Source organism: Haliaeetus albicilla, chromosome 21 (genome assembly GCF_947461875.1).
Source record: "Haliaeetus albicilla chromosome 21, bHalAlb1.1, whole genome shotgun sequence".
In the NCBI taxonomy this organism is placed as follows: domain Eukaryota; kingdom Metazoa; phylum Chordata; class Aves; order Accipitriformes; family Accipitridae; genus Haliaeetus; species Haliaeetus albicilla.
The window spans coordinates 23,251,745-23,269,726 of record NC_091503.1 but is presented as its reverse complement, the minus strand read 5'-3'; the positions used below and the strand labels follow the sequence as shown (position 1 = coordinate 23,269,726).

Below are 17,982 nucleotides of genomic sequence, written 5' to 3'. Positions count from 1 at the left end.
CAGGGTGCTACTTTAGTGATAAAAGTTTAGAAAAACATTGATGAAGCCAGTTTTGTGAAAATCTCTCCTGATGCTGCAGCAGAGGTCATTAAAAAGTCAGTAAGATGTTGTGATATGGAGAGAGAAAGAATAGTGAATATCCTATGGTAAATAAAATCAATGGCTTGAGCTTATCTGTGATTCTTTGAAATCGCATCTCAGAAAGGGGCATTGTAGATGTAGGAAAACCTCATGGAAAGAAAAAAAATGGTTAGGGATCTGAAAAAATACACATGAAACAAAAGAACTTTGGATTTTTTATTGCATCAAAAAGGAAGTCTTTATTTAAAATTACCATGTTGGATAAGAATAATACCCAGCATTATGATAGGTATTCCTAACAAATTGTGGGTGTGATGTATAAATTCAGATATCAAGTTCTAAACCAGTTGCTAATTAGAAGGAGTATTTCAAATCAAAGCATAGATTAACCATTGTCTGGTTACTGTTGTGGGTTTTTTTTCTTTTTTTTTTTCTTTTCTTTTTGTTTTCTGGGTTTTTTTTTTTCTTTTGGTTTTTTTTTTTTCCCTCCTAAAGCATCCCATGTTGGCATTGTCAGACATAGGCTACTGGTGGGGATGAACCACAGATCTGATCTGGTACAATAGCTTCTACAGTGCTACATTCTGTTTCTTAGAAAATCAGACCTTTCTTTTAAATAGTTGTCAGTGGAGGCTTAAAACTGGCTAAAAACACATAGTCGTTAGAGCATTCATTTTTATTTTTTCATGAACAGTGTGACAGTTTGCACATGGCACAGGTGGGAATGAATTGTCTTTTCTTCCTTTCCCCTCCATCCTTCTAGCTCTCTGAAATGAGGCTTTTAGTGTCTGCCATATAATAACTTTCTGTTTCCATATGAATGCAGTGGTAGTCTGGTTTCCTACAGAAAGATTTTCTTAATGCCTTTTCAGATCTCTGATGTTTTATCCTTATGGTAGCTGGTAAGTGTTCTTATGAAGGGTAAAATCATAGGAAATTAATTTAAGGAATTCTGGCAATGAATTAGGATGACTGACATTAATTGTACCTTGCATTTAGTAATGAAGAATACTGGTAAATCAATAGGCTTTTTAAGGCAGAGTAGATATGTGAAGTAGAAAATACTCTTTCTTACCCTCTTGATTTGTTTTGGGTCAATTATTTAAATAGTGTTTGTCTCTATAATTTTTGCTGCTAGAATCTAAATATGCTGCTGTCTCAATATATTAGTAAGTTTTATAAATTTTGGTTAATCTGGGCACAAATGTGAATATACTTATTTATATCATAAGACATATAGCCTTCTAAATTTCCAGATAAGTTGAGTCAAATTTTTTCTGCAAGTGTATCTAAAGAGGTGGATGGTACTGTGATGTCAGTCAGTGCATCAAGATCTCTATTCCTCCGTTTGTCTCACTTTATTTGGCTTATGTTTTGAATTAATCCCTGAGTCCCACAGCATGGCTTTCTTCTGTTAACTTATGGCTCAGATAAAGGTTTTGTAACTATCGTCAGGTCTGAATTTTGAGATCTCAGTGGTGAAGGGCACTCCATATGAAAGATTCTTGCAACAAGAGGTGTGGGATTCTGCAGGAGATGACATGGAGTCTGAAGTCAAGAAGAACCACTATCAAAATAGCCAGATTTCAGAATGTGCTTAAGTGTGTGTTTATATTTTTTTTGTCACCAAGTCCTGCTAATGTGGATGCTTAAGCTTTTTAAGCATACAGTCTAGGTTTCATTTCTTTTACTGAGATTCTGGCACCTGCTTGCTTAAAAGTAAAAGAGCGTGTTCCTGAAGAGACCCGATCTGTCAGTCACATACTCACCTAACTGTGTCTTTGTTAGGCTCACTCGTACTTAAATGTAAGCATGGACATGTGGATTTGGAAGGTGAAGGCTTTACACATATTTACTCTGAAGAAGGAGCTATTATCCTAAACCTAAAATATATAAATCACCACACAAATCATTGGGAAAACATAGGATTTTGTTCAGTGCTATTATTTAATATTTAATGGCAGTTTTCACACACATGGTGTTCTCAGTATCATCATTAAACAATGTGGATAAAACATTTCGTATTGCATATGACCCAGTCTCTGTTGCAAGAATAGAGCTAAAAGCTAATGATAAAACCTCAGAGAAGTATATAATTCCTAACTATATGAATTACTAGTGACTGATACATGTTTCAGAGAGACATATTCTGGACCAAAAAAATACTCAGCATATATCTGATCATATAAGTGTATCTGCATTACTATAATAAGTGAAATAATCTATTAATGTCAGCCATATTGATAAAACAGATTTTAAAAATAACATATAAGCCAAGCCATATAAAAGCCTCTGATCTCTACAGGGGTTGAGTGTGCCCATTGCATCTTTGTTTTATTCTCTTCTTCCTTAACAACATTGTTACTTGGTAAATGATGCTTCTGTCCACTGTAAACTGTGCAGCTTAAAATATAAAATGTACACACAGCTCATGTGAAATGGCTGCAGAAATATTCTAATATCCTGCCCTTTTAATAGGGTAGTGTGAGTGTTCTGTTTGTTCAGTAGAAGGCTTATTGCATTTATTTTTTTCTTTTGATGGAAATATTTTTAAAGGACTTTTGGTTAAAACGTTGGCATTTAAATAGTTCCAAGCTAATGCTTGAAGACTCTCAGGCTGAATCAGACTTAATGGAGAGGATTGAATTAGTCTAGAGCCAGGATCCTGCTCTTTGTGGAAAGAGCAAAAACATATAATGAGCATTAGTACTTAGCAGTACTTGTAGCATACTTCTATACTTAAAGTAAGGAATGTAACCAAGCTAGTATAGGTCAATTTACTCCTTAATGGGACTACCATTATTCTCTGAGTACAGCAAAATTGTCAGGTGACCCCAAGTTTGTGACAGATGCATTTCATATCTGCAGTTTTCTCCATTCCTGATGCTGTTATGGAAGAAAGCTTTATGTATCTCTGAAATTCTGTTTCTATATGTTTTAATTCATCCTGTGGCACCCCTGATAGCTAACAACTCTTTCACTGCTTATCTGTCTGGCCTCCCTGCACACTCTCCACCCCCTTTGCTTTGCTCCCTTTCTCTTCCCATCCCATCCCTCCCCACCTTTCACTGTTCTTCCCCCTGCTTTTTACACTACTTTCCTTTCCAGTTTTTCTCTGATGCTTTTCCTTAGGTCCACGTGGCACTTCATTCACTTTATCTGACTTCATCTGTTTTCTTTCCATGCCATTTGTTGGTCTTTCCTCAAGTAATCCTTTCTGTCTGGCACTGATTCACCAGGATCTGGAGGTCTGGGTTCAACCCCTGTTTCTGTCTTAGTCTTTCTGTTCGACTTTGGGCAACTGCTTGGCCCTAGATACATTCTGCAGTCAGTAAAGCATCTACATGGAGAGAAATGGGTGTAATAGGAGTTAGTTCAGCCCTCCTAAGCTGTTCCCACCTCTCTGAAACTTCCTCCATGTGGCTAAAGGGTATGTCAGAGAGCAGATGTGGAAATGCTTTGTTTGCTGAGGCTCTTGTGGAGTTGCTGCATAGGGTCAGAGCTGGTGAATGGGAAGACAAAAGCTCTCCTCGCTTCCTTCTCCACCTGGTTATCACAAGCCTTTTTCCTTTAATCAGCTTGGGAGCAGAGAGGACATGCCATTCTCGTTTCTCCTCCTTTTGTACTCGGCCATGTGTAGCTTTGCAGCAGGTGGTAACACATGCTGGGGTTTTGAAGAGTAGATTTGTCAAGAGGCTGCATCAGCTGTATAACAGGCATCTCTATAAAGTAACTTAATAGCTTTAAAAGTTTTCTTTAGGCTTTATTCAAGTCATAATTCATAGATTTGTAGCTTTCTTTTGGAGTGCTTTATAGCTCCAAGTCATTATGTGAGTGTGAAATATAACTTTTTTCTGACTAATACAAAGTTATTCTTTTGAACGTATCCATTAAATATATGTCCTGATGCTCTTTAAAAAGTTCTTGTGTGTACTTTTGATGGTTGATTTATGGGCTGTGACTTTTTAAAGCAAAAAGTTTTCCATGCAATTGCAATGTACTTTGTATTATAATAATGGAAGTGTGATGAGAACTCAACAGAGTAAACAATATTGGTTTTTTGCATTTTAAATATTCATTACAAGTTAATGTGAATGTTGTGCTACAACTGTGGAACAAGAATCCTTAATTCAGTTAAAAGGAAAGAAAACCAACAGGGAAACTCTGGACAAATTTTATTAAAAACTGAAGAACTGTTGTTCAATTTTTAACAAAAAAGCTTCATTGAAGTTAATATTTAAATATACTGAGCCTCTGGGTTTCAGAATACAAATAAGTGACCATGGCTTACACTGGCACCCAGACATGCTGCGTGCATATTTGTACTTATCCTGTGCTTATATGGTTTATTTACATGCGTGCTGAGGACCCATTGTGCTCCCCTTTGGGTGTGAAAGGAGCTTATACTGCTGGGACAGTATGTTAGGATCCAGAGGGCAGACGAAGGGTACATGCTGCTTTATAAGGGTACTGTTTTTCTTCACCTTTGTTTTCAATATTTCTTCATGTACCGAAGACCTGCGTTAACATCTGGTCCAACTTGAAAGTGCAGAAGACAGGCTGTTGCCCTGTGTATTAGTGCAAGCTCTTCCCCTTCTCCTAACGTGTATGCTTTTAGTGCTCTGAAATGTCTCCCTGTCAATAGGATCTCTCCCTCACTCTGTCCTTGTTTGTTACCTTGTCTCTGGGCAAGATGGACTCCTGCAGCGGTTGTGTGACTAGTGGGACTGAAGTGGATGATGAAAGTGCCTTAAAAGCTGGTGATGGTGGTGGTTTATTCTGTATTAAGGCCCTTCTGTTTCACCTGGAGATGACTATATGAGATGCCACTTCCCTCTTAGGCAGGCAGCTAGTACCATACGGTCAGTATTTCAGCTAGATTCAGTTAATGGAAGGGAGCATTGCAGCTTTTTTCCCAGTTTGCTTGTGCTTTTTGAAGACTGCTTCAAACATATGTTTGAGGAACAGAAATTGAGTGAAGCGTGCAAGTGGTGCTTTTGTTCTCTTTGAATCTTTGTCCACAAGTGCGAAGCTGTGAGCTCTGCCCTTGCGGGGTGAAGAGGAAAAGTAAGAGCAGGCATGAGCACAGCAGACTTCTCAGCACATCCATTGTCCGTCTGCATTACTGGCTGTTAGCCAAAGTGCTGCTCAGGCTAATAGCATTCAAACTCTACACAGCAAAAACTAAAAGAGGATTATTTGCAAAGACTCCAGCCGTAGTGTACTTGGCCTCACCTTTGCCTTGTCCATTCAGAGGGCATGAGCAGAAGTTGAGAAAAGGCTGTTTATTTGGAGAGGCTGTTTGTTTCAATCTGTTTCCCCGTGGCAACAAGAAAGATGCAGTAAATCCTAGAGGTTTCTTGACCATGGTACACTTTCAGATCCCCACTGCTCCTGGAAGCTTGTTGAGGGCAAGATGCATCTTGCCTACCTCCCACTGTATGAGGGTTAGAGGATTAATTCAGCTGGGCTCCAGCCATCAAGGAGAGACAAGTGTGTCTGGAGATGCCCATTCTCTCAGTTGACAGTGAAATTAGAAATCTAGCTTCGACCAGATGCTGAAATATTGGATGTATCATGTATGTAATTCCTGTCTTGAATTATGATGTTTTCAGTTCCATTTTAGAGTGAGGAGTCTTATTCTGAAATGGAGATGTATTTTTGATGGAGAGCAAGAAGCCAGCCCCAGGAACACAGCAATAATGATTGCTCCCAAGTACTGTTTTGATCAGTATAGCTCCACTGTCTACTCTGAAGGCTCATTGCAGTTCCTCAGCTGGCTTTGCAGGTTCATTCCAAAAAATTCCTTCAAATTCAAAGGCTTTGGATTGGGTAAAGGAAGCACTTATCACCATCTTATGATTTTTATTTTATGTTTTCCTGATGGACAGTGAAAAAGACTCTTGGCGTTTTAGTTGGCTGCATTTGGCTGTCACTGATGTGGGATTTATTTTAATCTGAAACCAATAAACCACACAGTGAGTTTACACATGCACATTTTGGAGTGTACAGAAATAGATGAAAAGAAAATATTCATAGTAGAAAATGTATCCCGTATTCTTTGTTGTCCTTTTCCCTGCCAATTTAACAGTTAGTTATGTTGAATCTTCTCTCTTTTGAGTGCCAGCGTGTTTGAAAGTGATTGTTTCCTGGGACTTAACATCTGAAGAATTATGCTCATAGCATATTTAAAGCTTAACCTAATCTTCCAGCAGAGTTTAGCTGGGCTAGCCATGTATTTACTTTGAATGTTTTTTTTAATACACTGAGAATTTCACCAGCATGCCATTCATATTACAACTGATCCGTGTCATAATCCTCTCAAATCAAGATGATTAAAGAATTTCTTAGTGTTGAAAGCTCTTTGTGCGAGATTTAAATTCAACACTTCTTAGAGCAAATCCAGTAGACTGTGAGGTGGTGCTTTGGTTTTTATAACCTATAAGGCATGCAATTAATGTTATGATTGGACTCTCATTGCACTGGTAGAAACCTAAATAATATTGAATATATTATATGTAACAGTAATTGCAACTGGAAATGTGAAGTTTAACGCTTAGACTAGTGCAGCTGGTTCAGCAGAATTTGGGCTTGTGAAAGTGACACCAAAGGCACATTTGATTATCAGCATCTTGGCTTACAGTTTAAAAACAAAAAAAACCAACAAAAAACTAAAAACAAACCTACTTATTTGTTGGTTTGTGCCATGTTCTGTAAAGAGTATGTTGTAGGAAGTTGAACAGGAAAGTAGCAAATTCAGAAGCTTAGTGGAAAATTCTTGTAAGGGAGCACCCTCACTTTAAAGCCTATTTCATTCCAATACAGTAGTTTAATTGTGTTCACATGGCTTGCAAAGTAACCCCCCACCCAAACTATAAAAGAAGTTCTAGAGATAATACAATGTGAAGTTTGAGTTCTTTCTATGATTTGGAAAAGTGCTATACTGGAGATGGGCTGAGCCACTCCACAGTTTTTCAGATCTAGTTATGAGGTCTTAGAAGTTAGCAAGCATTTCAATGTCCTGTTTTTGCTATTGGCTAAAAAAAGGAAGAAAAAGGCCAACCCTTAATTAAAGGGAGAGCTGCACAGAACATCAGGTATGGCAGCCGCGCCTGCTGTCATGCTCTGAATTGCTTTCAATAAAATTACGAGCTTGCCAAACAGTATAAACCTGAAGTGCTGAATATCAGCGGTGCATTGTGAGCTAAAACTGTTGTTGTCCATGTTTTCCTGCTGACAACTTTTAGGATTAAAAACTCTCTACAGTTAAAACAGAGACACATAGACCATATCACTGCTGTGTTGTCAAAGCAGGCAAAAACTGTGCTGAAGAAAGAGAGATCATCTTGTTTCTTAATTGCAGAGATTTTACAGGACCTATAGGTTTATTCCTCTCATAATAGGAGATAAAATTGCGATTTATAACAAGAAATGAGAACCCTTGTTGCTGTTAGTGTGTATTGTTACAGTGCTGCATCATGGTAGCGAGAATATTCTAACGCCAGTGGGGAGCTAAGATGATGGTAAACCTTGCAGCCTTTTTCTTTGAGCACATGGTGAGCTTCTTTGGGTTTGCTTTTAGTGAAATGAATACATTACAAAACATAAAACAGGCAAATAGTACTTGGCAGCAGGAAAGCCATGTCGCTTAACTTGCTGCAAGATGGAGTGTAGGTATACTGATGCTCAGTTTGGAATGACTGCACCAGGACAGATATTTCAGGGCTTTTGCATTTGCTTTGTGTCACTTTAGCCCTTAGGACCCAGCTGTACCCAAGACAAGGCTGGGGTTTGGAACAAGTATGGAATTAAAGAAGATGTGGCTAAAAGGGAGCTGCTTTATTAATTTCAAAATGCAAATGGTATTAATGATCTGTCACTTAAATAAAGGAATAAATTAGATGCTTAGAAACACAGAGAATAAATAAGGTGAATGACCAAAGTAGGGAGGAGGAAGAAAAAACCTCATATTATGACACTCAGTCCTTTATTTTTGTAGCTGTTTATGTATAAAGGTGACTGAGCTATTGCAGCTGACAAAGGCAGCTTTTCCTTTGCTCTAGCATTACCACATTTCCTATCAGTAAAGGAGACTGCTCTATAAAGGTCAACCTCTAAAAGCACCTTTTGCAGTTTCTGTTGAGGTAGTCAGATGTCAGCAAACTATAATGGTGTGAAATCTTATTAGAAAGTCAATATTTTCTGAAGAGAGGAACTGATTGCTTAGAAGCTTGAGGCCGCAATAGTATCAGGTGAAGAAAAATATGTATTTTCTAATATTCTCAGCAGTTTCATATGTATATTGCTACCAGTTTATTTTTAATTCCATTACTTTTTGATAACAGAAGTCACAGGCATTCACGCATATGCAAACCTATCACCAAGGCAGTGGCTTTTTGTTGGAAATGAGCCTTGTACAACAGTGATACTTTGAAATTAAAAAAAACCACCCCCCTCCCCCCCCAAAATAGAAAATAAAATTATGTTGTAGATAGGCATAAATGCATGTCCTCCCTATTCCTCATAGCAATCTATTCAACTTAATGAGCCACAGATTTTTTACATTTTGTTTTTAATTTGTCTTAACGTTTTTATGAGGCAGCCTCTGTGGTAAGTCACATTATTTTTTTTTTATAGTCAAATTAACTTCCTTGCTTACATACAGAGCTTGCAGTTAGTAAATGCCTCTGATTTCCATAAAATATTCAGGGCAGGCTATTATTACAATGATTTTTTTTTTTTATCCCTACTGCTAAACTTCAATCAGTTTAAAATTTGAAATGCATTAATGACTGTATAATGTTGTAATTTGTACTGCAATAAATGTTTTACAGTTAATCCTGGTTAGGAAAGGAGCTTATACAAGAGCCATTAATTGCTATGCTTAATTATTTAAAATATATAGATTTCCTATGAGTTAGTTCAATATATAACTCAATTACTATTTAATAAAGTCATATAACTTTACTTGTTTATCAAAGTGTACAGAAGGATTCGAGGTGAAATCCTGAATGGCATCAGACAGAAAATGATCTTTATGAAATAGACCTTGGGCAAGTACAAAATGAGAAACCCCACACCCTATTTATCAGTCATCGTCCTTTCTAAGGTTTTGACGCAAACCTGACCACTCTGCCTTTCTCCTACCCATAGCCTCTGGACCTCACTTCCAAAGAGCTAAGCCTTCTGAGAACATCCTCCCTCATGTCATTCACCACCTTTTTCTGCTGAAAATATTCTCTTGTTCTTGCTATTTTTGTGGCTCCATTGCTGCTAGCTGTAGAGGTCAGCCATAAAGTAAGTGCAGTGTTTCAACAGCTTAGGGCAGATTGAGTTGGTTCACCACTTTTTTGAGACATTAGCTACCTCTCTTCAGTAGAGCTGTTATCAAGCTCCAAGCGTTCCCTTTCCTGGTAACCCTTACAAGGCTTTGGGGAATTCAGAGCTTGAAGCAGTCTGGATCCTCTTGAGGTTTCATCAGTCTTTCTCTCTGTGGGTTTACGGAGCTGGAGAGGAGGTGAGATAGAGCATAACTCTTGAAGAAGCTCCATAGGAAAGCACTTGCAGTTGCAGTTTTCATTCATTCCTTCAGCCTGAAGCCAAAAAATGCTGTAAGAATTCTTTCCCCAAAACCATAGAGCCACTATCCAGAGTCTTTCTAAATATTGTTTGTTGTAGGAATAAATACGAAATCAAGGAAAATACTTACCTGACAACAATGAGCATTTTTTCATTGTTGCTTTTTGCTGCACCTCTGTCACAAACAAGTATGTGTGGGAGTATCTGAACATAGAAATTCAATTGCAGATAGGTACCAGTAAAATGACATTCCTCTTCTCAGGCTTTTGTGAAGGAAGATTCTTCTAAGAAGCTTAAATTGGCATGGGTACCTGCTGGCTTGTTCTTTCCTCCTCTCTCCTTCCTTTAAGCTTCTACCCTTCCCCTGCATGTAACCCATGTTTCTGCTTTCCTACCAGTGTGCTGGACCCCATTTCTCCCCTTAATTTCCACCCCTGTTCCCTCATCTTTCTATTTGCTCTTGTACAGTTCCTCATTCCACACATTTCTTCTAACATTACTGGGCCCTCATCATCTCCCTCTGTGTCCACATCCTCCAGCCTCTGCATATCTTCTCTTTCCAGTTGGCTGCTCCTCTTGAATGCCTTTTCCCTCTTGTGATCTGTTCTTTGCCCTTCTGTGGTTCTTCTTTCCCCCTCTTGCCTGAATCACTGAACATGACCCCGCTTTAAAACAATCAGAAATAATGGGAGATGTTTGTGTAGGTTACCTCACTTCGCTCTGTATAAGGTATAAAAAATAGTGGTGATCTTTAGCTCAAGACAGTCTGTTTTCACACAGTGACTGGCAAAACCTGAAAAATTCCAGTCTCTTCTGGTTATCTGGACACCATGGAAAAATATCCTTACAGAAGATCAGGAGACTCTCAAAAATATTTTGCTTGGCCTGATGACATAAGCAGCACTTACTGTGGTACGGAGAACTGAGAACCTAACTGAAATAAATCCTCTGATTTATACTTGTCAGCAAAGCTGTAGGGACACATTTTGGAGCTCAAAGTGCCCTTGAATCCTTTGCTGCCATCGTATTCTACTCAACTAGGAGCAAATGGGTAGAGTATGCCACAGCTTGACTATAAGGCTTGGACCTACCTTCCTTTCTTACCCCCTTTTTGAGCTCTTCTGCCCCAACATTGCCATGACCCTGACTGTGGCCAATTTTCAATTAGTTTGAGGCACAGAAAATCAGAACTAGCTCTTGTATGAGGAACATGTTTAATCTACAGTATTTTATGAACCATTTGGGGCAGGCATAAATGTTCCATCTAATGGAAGTGCTGGGAATTCTCTTTTCAGTAAGATACGCTGTTTATTTCTAACTTCAGAAGAGACTGCAATATAAGCCCATAACAATATAGAATGAAGGCTTGCAATTTTTTTTTTTTTATGTCATTTATAACGTTTTCTAAAATGCTTTGGTTTTTGCTCCCTTAGAGCCGTGTGTAGAAAGTGACTAATGATTCAGATATGTGAAATGCTGCATCAATAAGATTTTTTGTGCTTTTTTTTTCCAAAACCAAAAAACATTTCTGAAATATTACCTGTAAAATATGAGGCAAAATTACCCAACCTAACACATTTGCTTGGGAGGTGCTGAGTAACTGACAGCACTGATAGTAGTGATTAATGTGGTCTGCAAACTCCTGCTGACAAGATCTTGACGCGGAATCATATAAACAAGTAATATGATAGCCTTTCACTCAGCTGCCCTCCTCCAGATATTTGTAAGTTCACATGCAAAAAGTGTAAATACTTCTGGCTGAAGGAGAGTAGCAACTCTAATAATGTTTACATTTTAAGCTATTTTCTTAATGCTCCATTAAATCAAGTTAATTTTTTGTAAACTATTTTACAATTTTTGTATGTCTTTTCACTTTTGGTACCAAAAGACAAGAGTATGTATCCTAATGTAAGACTAATTTAATTCCTCACCATTTTCTTTGGAATTTTTTATTTGTTCAAGTGTTACAACTTTCCCATTTTTCAGTCAGTGTCATTTTTTTTTCACCTGCTTTGGCACATTTCAGACCTAAGTGTTTTTCTTCCTTCCCTGACTGTTAATGGTACATGTGTTTTGGACATTTGTCTTCCATGCTCTCATGTTTGTGCAGAGGTAAATAACTCATTTCTTGTCAATTTTCTTGTTTCCTTAAATAATTTTTTTTTCCTTTTCTGACAACAAATCTTTTCTGCCATCCTTTCAGAAACCAGCTAGCAATCTTTTGTGTTATATGCATTTGAAATATGCTATTCTTTAACTACTTGCTTTCTTCAAAGAATACAGCTGTTCTGAAAATGGGATAATTTCCCATTTTGTCTATAAACACTGTCCTTGAAGATTTTTGGTTACTTCTGTGGTTGCTATTCTTTCCCATTGCAGACTGCCATCTAGTTTTGGCATCCTGGACTCTGTGGAAGAGCAGGAATGCTATTTCACTATTTCACTTTAGAGTGCTTTCCATGCAAGACAATGAACAGTGGTATCCTTGAGATGCTGGAAGGTTGTGCAGAGCTCTTTTCAACTAATCTCTTTTAATTTATGACCAGCTTTCTGAGCAGACACCTGTTAGAAAGTGCTTGGACAAAATCCCATGGGGAATTTCGGGGTTTGCTTCTTGAAATCCCCCTGTTACTAGCTTTTTGGGTACACTGTTTGGAATGGGAAAGCTGGTTGCATGACCTGGGTAGAAATTTGCTGTCTTCTTCCCTCTCCCTCACTCCCTCCTGATTTCATGATTAAGGTTTTTGAAAATATTACATATCTGTCTCCTTTTTCTGGATTATTCAGCATAGCCCTAAGGCTGATCTACTGTTCTAAGGAGAGGTGCTTTAAAATTGAGAATCCTCAACTCTTGAGATTAATTTTGTGGATTAGGCTTCCAGGGCCAACACACGTTCATCTCCCTTGTACTACTTCTTTTTTGCCCTGCCGGAGAAAAACCTGATGAGAATTACCTCTGCACCAAAATCCTTTTACCTCTAGAGGCCAGACAATCCCCATTTTGGTTGAAGGACTTGAGGACCTTGAAGGCAAAGGTGTTATTACAGAGTCTAAAAGGAAGGATGGTGATATTAAATGCAGTTGTCTCAGACACTGATTTGACTTTCTGTAGTTCAGTGAGCCAAGGAATTTAGGACAAGGTTATTTTCTTAGGTAATTAAGGGAAGGCCTTGAATTAGAAGAGTCATCACAGTGGCTTTCAAGGAACACATTACATTTTCCTCTCAGAATACGGTGGTGGTCTATATCTCAATCTAATGTCTACGATGAGAGGCAACAATGATAATATCAGGTAAGAGAAACAGAACTTTCTGCCCCTTAGGGAGCTCATAAAAATGGGAAAGTTGAAGTGCACTGATTATTTGAAAAAGTACAAGTAGCACCCATTCGGATGCATTTTGTTGCTACTCTCAACTGCTCCATATTTTTATTGCTGAAATTGTCAAAAAAGCCTGTCTCGGCAAAGGGGGTCTGTAGTGAGAAACCTACACATAGGTTGTCCAAGATTTACTATACTGCCAGCAAATATTGGATGTCCTTAGTTGGTTTCAGTGGAACATACTACAACAGATGCATTATATTTAATAATCCACAAAAAAAAAAAAAGAAATCAAGAAAAGAAAGTTATTATTTCCAAGTATGAAGATGGGATCTTTTTCAAGATGTGTGAGATGTTTAGGATAAGAATCCAACCAATGATGCTAAGAACCCTGTGGTATTTCCAACACTGGTACTTTCAGAGGATGAGTAGTATAGATCTTTTGGCAGGGTGGGGAGGTTCCAGCGGGACTGGTGCTCAGGTACTCAAGCTGCTATGCCCATCAGAAAACCAGTCTCCTAAGATGCAGCCAGCAGTACCACTCTGGAATATCACTGTGGTGTTCCATAGGCTCCCCCATTTATGCCTCTTCATTTCAGACTGTGAGAATGGCTTTCATTTCTGGTGGTCTGGTCAGTGGCCTGTCAGTAGACATCTAAGGCCATCTGGATGAACTGGCACCTCCCCTCAGTTAGCCTTTTGCAGTGGTATGGTATGCCTCAGAATTTTGTTCCCAGGGTAAACTCTTTCCTTGGCTCTCATAGTGATGAGAAAGTAACTGGAAAAGTAACTTCCAGAGTAGTCAATGCTGATGTTTTATGCAGGTGGACTCTGGATTTCTCTGAGTCTTATTTTTTTATCCATTACTTTTCCTCCTCAATGATTCTGTGAATGGTTCAGTGCTACACTAAGGCTGTTTATTTAACAGCGTCTAGCAATGTAGATCAATTTGCACGGTCAGTTGGTATTATCAAGTTCACATGCTTTATGAAGAATTAAGAGGCAGTCCAGAACAGCACAAATATTTTTTCCTCTTTCTAATTAGTAGTTACTCATTATGTCGGATATGAACACATCAGCATAGGACCATCTGTCTTTCCTAGTTAAATGAAGAGAGAGGGGGAGATGATTTGGAGTAATTTGTGCTTTTAATTTCTGGGCTGTTTTCAGTTTGGGGAGAAGGGAGAGAGTAATGTGTGTCACCTGGGAACTGTTTGTTTTCTGTATGTACCTGTCTTCACTTTCCTAGTTAGCTGATACTGAAAGACCTGTATTAGAAACTTCAAAGGCCCCTAGTTATTACTTACACTTGGGGGAAAAAAATTACTCAAACTAAATGGTGTAAAATCTTTGCAAAATTGAATATCATTGTAGCCATTAACCTTGTTAGCTAGGAGTATGTGCTTTTTTGATGTGGATGTGGAGTTTCAGCTATAATTCTACTTGCACGTGCGCAGGGGTGGGAAGTAGCATTAACCCCAACTGCTTCTGTTAATCTTTTACTCCTTTCCTGGTTCACCATGTTTGTTGTTGGTTCAGAGCCTGAGGTATTTGCTAGATGTGTGTTACAATGCTAATTACTAGAGGGTACTATGATTGACTGTAGAAATAGAAGCATAAGTTGTAATGTTTTAAGTTCAGATTCACTCCTGACCTTTGTCAGAAGTGAAGGAACTTCAGATACAGGGTTTTATTCAGTCTCTGTTCCTTTCCCTTTCCCATTCCCTTTCCTTTTCCCTAATGGTGCAGCATGTAAGTATTTGTTATTAAAAATGAAAGGAAAACAAATTAACAATAACAGGAGATTGACAACTTCATTAAAAGAACTGCATAGGGAATGGTGGGTCAGCTCGGAAACCTGCTCTCAGAAACAAAATTGAATGCAGTTCAGCAGTTGTGCCACACAGTGTCACAATTGGACTTCACTTCCTTCCACTCTGTATCTTTTCCATTGTAGGTGAAGATATTTACAAAGCCAGAGAAGAGGGGTCTGAAATGTGGGGAGCAGCTGAAGTGCAGGAAGATGAAGATACTCGTGTAGAAGTTCCCCTGGACCAGGTATTGATCAAGCTTTAAATAAATGGATGCTTTTTTAGGATCACAGGTTGTGTGTTGATTTTCTTTCCCCAATTTCTTTCAGGTGTACAGCATAATTCTGTGGGGATGATTGTAACAGCTTAATGATATGGTTTCTTTTATGGGAGCTTTAGCAAATCTTCCTCTCTCTGTTAATATGTCAAATATCAGTTACCTTTTCATCAGCTTCAGAACTGCTCTGAGAGCCCCTATAAGGTCTTAGAGCATTGGGACTCCCTACTATCACAACCTACCGAATAGATCCACCTGGGTTGGAGTCCCTTTATACTGGTGGAGCAGTGTAAAGGGACTATGGCACAGAATCAAGGTCAGAATTCCTGCAGTCCTGAACCACAAACAGGCATGGATTTATCTGATTTTTGTTAAAGCTGCCAGTACTTTCTTCTGTTGGAACAACATGGTACTTAGTTGGCCAACTTTTTAATCATAAGACTTATGTGCAATAAATAGGTCTTGATAACTAAACATAAGATTATATCCCCTTTGTTTTACTTTGATTTGTTTTTAAAAGAAAAATCCTGTGAACTGAAATAATACAGGAAATAGGTAAGTTGAAGTTTATTCCAATGAAGTGAAGAGTAGAACTGCTTAAATCACTTGCTGAAAAATTACCTTTTTTTTTCTGCTAGTGAATTGCTCACAAGACAGTCCTCTTTTTCATCTTATGTGTTTGTAGGAATTTTCCAACTTGTTCAACTTCCATGTCCCGTCCACAAGATGTTGCATTGTGCTTTCGTTGTCTGTTGATAATGGCTTGGGGCCAGCCACCTAGGTCACAAGAAAATATTTCTGATCCATGCTGCAGTGTAAGGAATCACAGTTCACCCAATAGATTTCTCAGGCTAAAAATCATCCCAACAACAGAAGGGATTCTTGGGCATTTTTCTGGCTTCCTGGTGGTCAGCACAGTGCTGAGGAACTGTTGTTAATGTGAGATTGTAAACAAATGGGAGGGAGGGAGTTAAAAATAGTTGTTTGTAAATACACTTTAGTTACCCAGGGCAACCAGATGGAGCACAATCAATCAGGGAGATTTCTGGAGTGTGTTGGAGACAATTTTTTTATGTAGGTAGTGGGATACGTGATTAGGCATTCTGCTGGATTTGCTACTCATGAATAAAGAGGAACTGGTTGGGGATGTGATAGTGGCAGCCTTAGTTGCAGTGACCATGAGACGATAGGGTTTAAGACCCTGGAGAAAGTGGGGATGGCAAATAACAAAATAAAAATACTCGAATTCAGGAGAGTGGACTTCAGCTTGTTTGGGAAACTGGCAGGCAGGATCCTGTACGGGACTGCCCTGAAGTGCAGAGGAACACAGGAGATCTGGTTGATCTCCCAGGGCATCTTCCTCAAAGTACAAGAACTATCCCTGTGTGCAAGAAAAAAAGCAGGCATAACAGGAGGCCGGTTTGAACAGAGGACTCCTGACCTCATACTAAAAGATGTGTGTGGTAGGTAGAAGATGGACTGCTAAGGAGCAGTATAGAGACATTGCCTGGGCATGCAGGGATGGAATTGGGAAAGCCAAAGCTTGTTGAGAAATGGAAACTGCTGCGTGTGATTGGGAATAACCAACATGGATTTACTATGGGCAAATCACGCTTAACCACTTTGCCTCAGTGATGAAATAACTGGCTCTGTGAGTGAACGGAGAGCAGTTATTGTCGTTTATCTTGCTTTCAGCATAGACTTCCATATTTGTAGGAGAAAATGAAAGAAGTGTGGTAGATAGGGAGAGGAAGATATCCTTAAGGAAGGTAGGGACTGGATTTGTGGGCTGCAAGGTGGATAAAAAAACGACTAGTTCAGTGGGAAGTAAAAGGTCAGTTGGTTGAAATTTAACTGGCACGTACAGATGGTGGTCCTCAGGGTTTGATACTAGGTCTGATACTTTTTAACATGTTCATGGGTAATATGGATGATGGCATGGGATGCAGCCTTATCCAGGCCCAGTAGTAAGGCCCAACTGTCATTATCAGCTGATATGCAGGGCTGCCTTTCAGAGCAATCTCAACAGCTTGAAGGAGTGGGCTGCCTCGAGCCTCGTGAAGTTCAACAAAGAGGAATGTGAACCTGGGCACCTGGAATGCAGTAACTGTGTCTTGGTACGGTCTTGGCACAGGTAGGCTAGGGAGCAACTGCAGAAAGGGCCATGCAGCTCCTGCGGCTAGCAAGTTGACAGTGAGTTGGTGGTGCCTCCTTTTGGTGATGAGGTTGACTGTGCAGGCTAGGCTAGTAAAAGCACAGCCAGCATATCAAGGGAACTGATTGTCTTCCTTGACTTGGCACCTCTGAGGTGGCATCTAGAATATTTTGTCCAGTTTTGAGTCCTTCCCAGTACAAGAGAGAGATTTACAAACAGGAGAGAGTCCAGCACAGCAACACACTAAAAAGTTTGGGGGGCTAGAGCTTATAACACAGGGAGAAGCTTAGGGAACTGTGTTTGTTTCACCTTAAAGGCTAAGCAAGAGAAGGCAGATCAAACTGCTCTCTTCAGCTATAGATGGAATAACAGAGAAGACAGAGCCAGGCTTTTCTCTGTGTTGCACAGCAGAAGGATGAGGCAATGGTCAAAAGTTGCAGCAAGGAAAATTCTAACTGGACATAAGAAAAATGTTTTCAACATTGAGAACTGTAAGCACTTTCCTGTTCAAAGAGAGTGGGGAATCTTTGCCTTTGGTGATATATAAAACTAAACCAGGGTCTCAAACAACTTATTTTTACTTCGAAGTTAGTGCAGCAGGGCACTGGCCTAGATGATCCCTAGAGCAGTACTCTTCAAAGTGGAGTGTGCACAGCCCAGGCAGTGTGCAAGACAGTCCATTGGGGTGCAAGAAGAAAATGTTAGAACTTCAGTAGTACATGTATATAATTTGTAAATAAATAAATATACATATATTGGG

At 39.1% G+C, this 17,982-nt stretch overlaps 1 protein-coding gene across 2 annotated transcripts in view; it reads left to right on the top strand.

The window, feature by feature from the left end:
- The window catches only part of DCDC2 (doublecortin domain containing 2), a 70,641-nt gene that overhangs the window by 39,247 nt on the left and 13,412 nt on the right, over positions 1-17,982 (top strand). For both annotated transcript variants that reach the window (XM_069809215.1, XM_069809214.1), the window contains one exon: positions 14,937-15,037. In XM_069809215.1, the coding sequence (XP_069665316.1) occupies positions 14,937-15,037 (101 nt within the window). The remainder of the gene's footprint in view (positions 1-14,936; positions 15,038-17,982) is intronic.